Here is a 6,806-nt window from a genome sequence, read left to right on the forward strand (position 1 = left end):
CAAAAAAAAAAAAAAAAAATCTCAATGGAGAAATTCCATACTTTTAAAGAATGGAAAAACAGTGTCGAAAATCTGAACGCAGATGGAGAAAGACTAAATTACAGGTTGATTACGACCATGAAGAGAAACTTCGTCTTAGTAATTTACAACTGAGCAATGTATGAAAGTCCTATTTCTCTGAAATCAATACGAAAAACTCCCATAATGCTCGGTCCTTATATGTTACAGTTGACAGGCTGACAAAACCCCCTGTGCCAGGTGCACCAGAACTATACTCCACCAAAGCCTGCAATTACTTTGCCAAATTCTTTGCAGACAAAATCACAAACATTAGGCAAACAAATGTTTCATCACCTAAAAGTCCAGGATGTGAATTGTATCCAGTGGAAACCAGGGGCTCAGTTTCAACCTATAAACAACAAAAATTTGGAGGACATTCTGTCAACTGAACTCCTCCTGCTGTCTAGACATTCTTCCCACAAGATTTTTTAAAAAGGTTTTAAAGATCATTGAGTCAGTCGTGTTCCCATGTTGTAAATGTATCTTTAACATCTGGTGTTTTCCCAGAACCACTGAAACTGGATGTAATTAAACTTCTCCTTAAAAGGACGGTCAAGACAAGGCATAAATGAGCAAATAAAAATCCAATATCAAATCTGCCGTTTTTAATCAAGATAATTGAAAAAACTGTTTTCAATCAGTTAAATAAATTCTAAAAAATAAAAAAAAAATAAAAACTGTTGCGAAATCTTCTAGTCAGGCTTCAGAATTCGCCACTGCACTAAGACAGCTCTGACCAAAGTGACCAATAATATATGTTTGAATACGGACAGTGGAAAATTTTCAATACTAGTTTTATTGAATTTCAGTAGCTCATCTGATACAGTCAAACACCCAACCACTGAGTCAACCACTCCAATCACTGGAAAACTGGGTGGGTCTAACTTGGCCAGTACAAAATTGGTTCAAAACGTACTTGGAAAACAGTAAATGAAATATTTTGTTTCATTTGGTAACGTTGGATTTGGGCCCACAGAAATGTTATGTGGAGTTTCCCCAGAGCTACATCCTGGGACCACTTGTATTTAACATGCTCCCACTGGCCTAGGTTATAAAGAGCAACAGCATTTATTACCAGACCTATGCAGATGGCACACAGATACATATTACAATGACAACAGGAGACCCAGACCCGTTTCAGGCTTTTGGTGAATGCATTGAGGACATTAATGACTAGATGAGTCACAAACTTAATTCAGTTAAACAAAAACAAAACTGAAGTTTTTGTCTTTGGGGCTACAAAGAAACAATTGGAGGTTGCTACAGAGCTTCAATCTACTCATCTAAAAACTATCAACAGGCCAGAAACTTAGGTGTAGTGATAGACACAGACCTAAATTTTGATAAACACATCAGTGCAGTCACAAAATCAGCCTACTATCAGCTCAAAAATAATCCAAAGATTAAAGACCTAATGTTTGAGCAAGACCTGGAATAACTAGTTCATGTGTTTATCTATTGTTGACTTAAATACTGTAACAGTGTTTTTACATCACTACCTAAAAATCAATCAGGAAACTACAACTTATTCAGAACTCTGCTGCCCGAGAAACCAAAGAAGTAGACCACATCAGTCCAGTTCTGAGGTCTTGTCATTGGGTGCCTGTCTGCCAAAGGATAGACTTTAAAGTTTGGCTACTGATTTATAAAGCTTTGAATGGTTTAGCATCAAAACCTCCTGGCCCAGTATGTACCAGCCAGAGCTCTCCAGTCATCTGGATCCGGTCTTTTTTCAGTTCCCAGAGTCAAAACTAAACACGGAGAAGCTGCATTCAGCTTCTATGCTCTGATTATCTGGAACAGACTTCCAGAAAGCCTGAGATCAGCTGAAACACTCAAAGTTAAAGATTCCCCCGTTTTTAGCTGCACTTGACTAGTATGTATTCAAAAGATTACATGCACACTGTTTGATTTTAAATTTTGTTATTTTTATCTTTTTTAATCTTATTTTAATGATCACTCTTTATATTTCTATTTAATGCGTCTTTTAATGTTTATGTAAACTCTTTGAATTGTCTTTGTACATGAAGTGTGCAATACAAATTAACTTGCCATGCCTAAGAGATGTGTACTAGTTAACAAGTAGACATTTTTAAACATCTCTTTTTAACTAGTTGTCTGATTGTGTTTCAGTAATAAAATACTGACAAAATGGGTTAAATGGGTTGAACTCGTTTACTGACACCAAAGCTTAAACATTAATAATTTATTGATGAACATTTTGGACAGTAACTTTTTAGACTTTCTGGATTACAAGTAAAGCTAAAAACGCTCTGATATTTCAAAGTGTGGATTTCATGTAAGAAAAGTCTTCCATACAGCTGCTTCTACCATAAACCCACCCAGGATAATCACCAAAATGACCAATTATTCACTTTACATGTACCATACTTTTGACAGACAAAAATTGTTATTAAACCGTCATATTTTATTTCTCCGTAATTGTGGCTCCACTTTGCCAAAAATAAACTTTAATAATAGGTGTCTTTATTGGTACATGTCTTCACTCATCAAAATTATAAAGATTCAGTGGTTAATATGTCATTTTATATTATTATGTTCTATTTATGTAGGATTTATAATAAAAAGAAAACTTCAAAGTAAGACAACACTTTATATTTATAACATAATTGTAAAGTGAGATTTTACTTTAAATAAAAAAAAAACCCACAATAATCTGCAATGTATTACAAATTGGAATNTAATTTCTCATAACGCACACTTCGTCGGGTATTATCCCTTACATGTCTTCACTCATCAAAATTATAAAGATTCAGTGGTTAATATGTCATTTTATATTATTATGTTCTATTTATGTAGGATTTTTAATAAAAAGAAAACTTCAAAGTAAGACAACACTTTATATTTATAACATAGTAAAATTGTAAAGTGAGATTTTACTTTAAATAAAAAAAAACCCACAATAATCTGCAATGTATTACAAATTGGAATTAGGTTAAACAACACTGATAATAGTTGATCTTCTCACCTGAAACCTCTACAGTCTTCTCAGCAGAAAAGCACTGATGCTGAACTTTACATTTCAGAAGCTTCAGGTTTTTCCAGCTGCTGGATGGAACTGTCAGTTCACTGATTACAGTGGTTTTGTTTGAGAATTCATTCACTCTGTCAGTGGATGGTTGTTTACCGTCCATTAACCAGACCAGCTCAGCATCAACATTGTGGATGAAGCATGTAGCTTTCACATCAGAGTTGGTCATCATCACTGTCTTGAAGCTGGGAATCTCCACATGAATGGAAGGAGGATTGAATCCAAAGACTGCAGGAGGAACGTGAGATCATGAATGAAAACATTTCTTCTATAATATTATCATTTCATTTTCTGATCAGTTTTTACCTGAACACAGGCTGATGTCTTTTTTATCGCTTATTTCTAGAAACCTATCAAACACTTCACAGGTGAAGGTCTTCCCTGTTTTCCACTCAGTCTGAAGAACATCCAGTCGACTGATTACAGTCACACGTCCATTTGGATCCATGCTGACGTCTGTGCTTGATGCTGATTTTAACTCTGAGTCTGAAAACCAATTAATGTGTGGATTAAAGCCTGATCCAGAACACAAGAGTTTCTGTTTTCCTGACTCTTTACTGGAGACCTGAAGGACTTCCACTGATGGATCTGCTGATTAGAATGTAGAGAAAAACACATGAAGGATTCAGTCAGTGAAAATATTTGTTAGATTTCTCCTTTTTCTAGAACAGAAACATTCTCACCAGAAACACTGATGGCTTTGGACTCAAAAGACTGACTGGAAAAGCCTTGATGGACTTTGCAGCTGAAACTCTGGTCACTCTTCCAGTAGGACTGAGGAACAGAGAAGCTCACACTGACTGTATGTGAGGCTGGAGCTTCAGGAAGATCAACATACTGTCTGTCAGAAATGTCAGCTCCTTTAGACTGAAGTGTGACATAGATATGCTGTGAGGAGAGCTGTGAAAGGTCACAGTGCAGCTTGAAGTCATTGTGTTGTTTCTGCAGGTCTGACAGAGATCTCCTGATGTTCACCTGAGGAGCTGGAACGGAAGGACCTGAAGAATGACAGGATAAATACAAAAAACGTGAATTAATTTTTATTATCAATGTAATTTTCTCTGTTTTAAAGTTCATCTTCTCACCTGAAACCTCTACAATCTTCTCAGCAGTAAAGCAGNGTTCACCTGAGGAGCTGGAACGGAAGGACCTGAAGGATGACAGAATAAATACAAAAAATGTGAATTTATTTTTATAATCAAAGTAGTTTGTTCTGTTTTAACGTTGATCTTCTCACCTGAAACCTCTACAATCTTCTCAGCAGTAAAGCAGTGATGCTGAACTTTACATTTCAGAAGCTTCAGGTTTTTCCAGCTGCTGGATGGAACTGTCAGTTCACTGACTACTGTGGTTTTGTTTGAGGTATTTTTGATTTTGTCAGTGGATGGTGTTTTCTCATCCATTAACCAGACCAGCTCGGCATCAACATTGTGGATGAAGCATGTAGCTTTCACATCAGAGTTGGTCATCATCACTGTCTTGAAGCTGGGAATCTCCACATGAATGGAAGGAGGATTGAATCCAAAGACTGCAGGAATCATGAGTTTGTTCACAAATATCAATGTCCTTCTGATAACACTGATCAAAACAGTGATTCCTCACACTTACTGTGACAAATACTTGTTGTCTTTTCATCTCTGCTCTCCTTGTGAATGAACTTGCAGGTAAAGTTGGAGCCTCTTGTCCACTCTTCCATGTTTGGCTCAATCTCAGAGGTCAGACTGTAGGTTTTCTCTCCCCCCTCCACACTCTGCAGATGTCTTTCTGTGGGCTGGATCCGTGTCAGCTGCTGGTTGTTCTGCTGCCACTCCACACTCAGGTTTTTGGGAAAGTAACCGTTCAGGGTGCAGATGAGTCTGACCTGTGAGACTCCAAACTGACCTTCCCAGACAGGATACAGGCTGATGTTTGGAGAAACGACGCGCAGCTCTGTGATAGAAAAGAGATGACATGTTTCTGCTTTTGTTCTTCTGAATTTATCACTGATTATTTAAAAGCTGATTGAAGGTCATTCATACATACCTTCATGTTTTAGTTTGTGATCTCAGTTCTAAGTGTAGTTTATTTCATTTTATTTTTTTTATCATTTATAATTACGTCAGAGTAGTACTTTTACAGAGTTTGGTGATAAAGAGGTTTTCAAAAACGCGANTTAGTGATCTCAGTTCTAAGTGTAGTTTAGTTTATTTTATTTTTTTTATCATTTATAATTACGTCAGAGTTGTACTTTTACACAGTTTGGTGATAAAGAGGTTTTCAAAAACACGACTAAAAGTCAGCTTCACAGATGTTGAGCTCGACAGGACAGAGCGACCAGGTTATTCAGTTAGAGGAAGCTTTGTTCAACACCCAGCTCCCAAAAAAGTCCAGAAAGACAGAAGTGAAAGGACAGAAAGAGCAGCAGAGCATGGCAGACAGCAGGTGTGAGGTGTGGTTATGCCAGGAACAGAAACAGAGAGAAGATGGAAATATCTCTTCTTTGTTTACATACGCTTTGCCAAAGATTTGACTTCAACCGTCAAGTAATTATAGACTGAGAAAGTCCTCAACTGTAACATTTGCACACTGAGTAATGGACCGCTGATTCCAGCTGCTGGTGGTTTGATGAAAACTTCACAAAAGATAAAACATAAAACATCATTACATGAAATCAACCAAACACTGACAACATTTGTGTTTAAATATATCTACAAATTAATAAACACGAACAACTTCACATTAAAGAAACACACAAAAAAATTAAGAGGCAAATATATTATTTTCACTATTTGTTTTAATAAGAAAAATAAAAAGAATCAAAGTTCAAAACTGAGAAAAANAGCTGCTGGTGGTTTGATGAAAACTTCACAAAAGATAAAACATAAAATATCATTACATGAAATCAACCAAACACTGACAACATTTGTGTTTAAATATATCTACAAATTAATAAACATGAACAACTTCACATTAAAGAAACACACAAAAAATATATTATTTTCACTATTTGTTTTAATAAGACAAATAAAAAGAATCAAAGTTAAAAACTGAGAAAAACATCAGTGATTACTTACAGGAATAATTCAGTTTATAGAAAAAAGAAGAAAAGTGAAAATTGCATAAAAATGGAAAATTATTTTTTTATGGATTCCTCCTTCTTTATTTGATCTGTGAAGAGAAAAAAAACAGTTTTAATGACACTAAAAATTTCCTCATCACTTATTTAGCAATAAAATTAGTTTATTTATGTACAATTAATTTATAATAATAATTTCCTTTATCCAAAAAAATAAAAATAAAAATTGCTAATTAAAGGCCTTACTGACAAAGACGTTTTTTCACATATGTTAAATATGAAAAATGTTTGCAAATCCTACAATATAAACGATAAACATTAGATTGATTAACAAAAGTTCTGTAATTTGCTACTTTTAAAACAATTAGTTTTTATCAAATAACATTTTTTAGTCTATGGTTTACTCAAGTTAAAAATGTTATTGGTAAAAAAAATACATTAAAATTGTAAATAAAAAACAAATGACAGTGTTTGTATTGATTGATCTAATCTTTCACTTTTACATTATTTTAATTGTATGTTATTTAAAAAATAATATTAAATTCATATTACAATAAAAATCATACAAGCAAGAAAAATAAGACTAAAAATACAAGTAGATACGAGTCTTTGACAGATTGTTTGCCTTTTAATGTTATT

At 34.6% G+C, this 6,806-nt stretch overlaps 1 gene segment (V, D, J or C); it reads right to left on the minus strand.

The window, feature by feature from the left end:
• LOC112138102 overlaps positions 1-5,102 on the minus strand; it is a gene marked incomplete at its 5' end in the record, with an annotated part of 7,425 nt that extends 2,323 nt beyond the window's left edge. The window contains 5 exon segments of the C gene segment in view: positions 3,015-3,340; positions 3,419-3,703; positions 3,796-4,110; positions 4,350-4,640; positions 4,721-5,102. Of these exon segments, the coding sequence occupies positions 3,015-3,340; positions 3,419-3,703; positions 3,796-4,110; positions 4,350-4,640; positions 4,721-5,102 (1,599 nt within the window).
• Between the last annotated feature and the right edge of the window lie 1,704 nt (positions 5,103-6,806).

Source organism: Oryzias melastigma, unplaced genomic scaffold (assembly GCF_002922805.2).
Source record: "Oryzias melastigma strain HK-1 unplaced genomic scaffold, ASM292280v2 sc00376, whole genome shotgun sequence".
Lineage (NCBI taxonomy): Eukaryota > Metazoa > Chordata > Actinopteri > Beloniformes > Adrianichthyidae > Oryzias > Oryzias melastigma.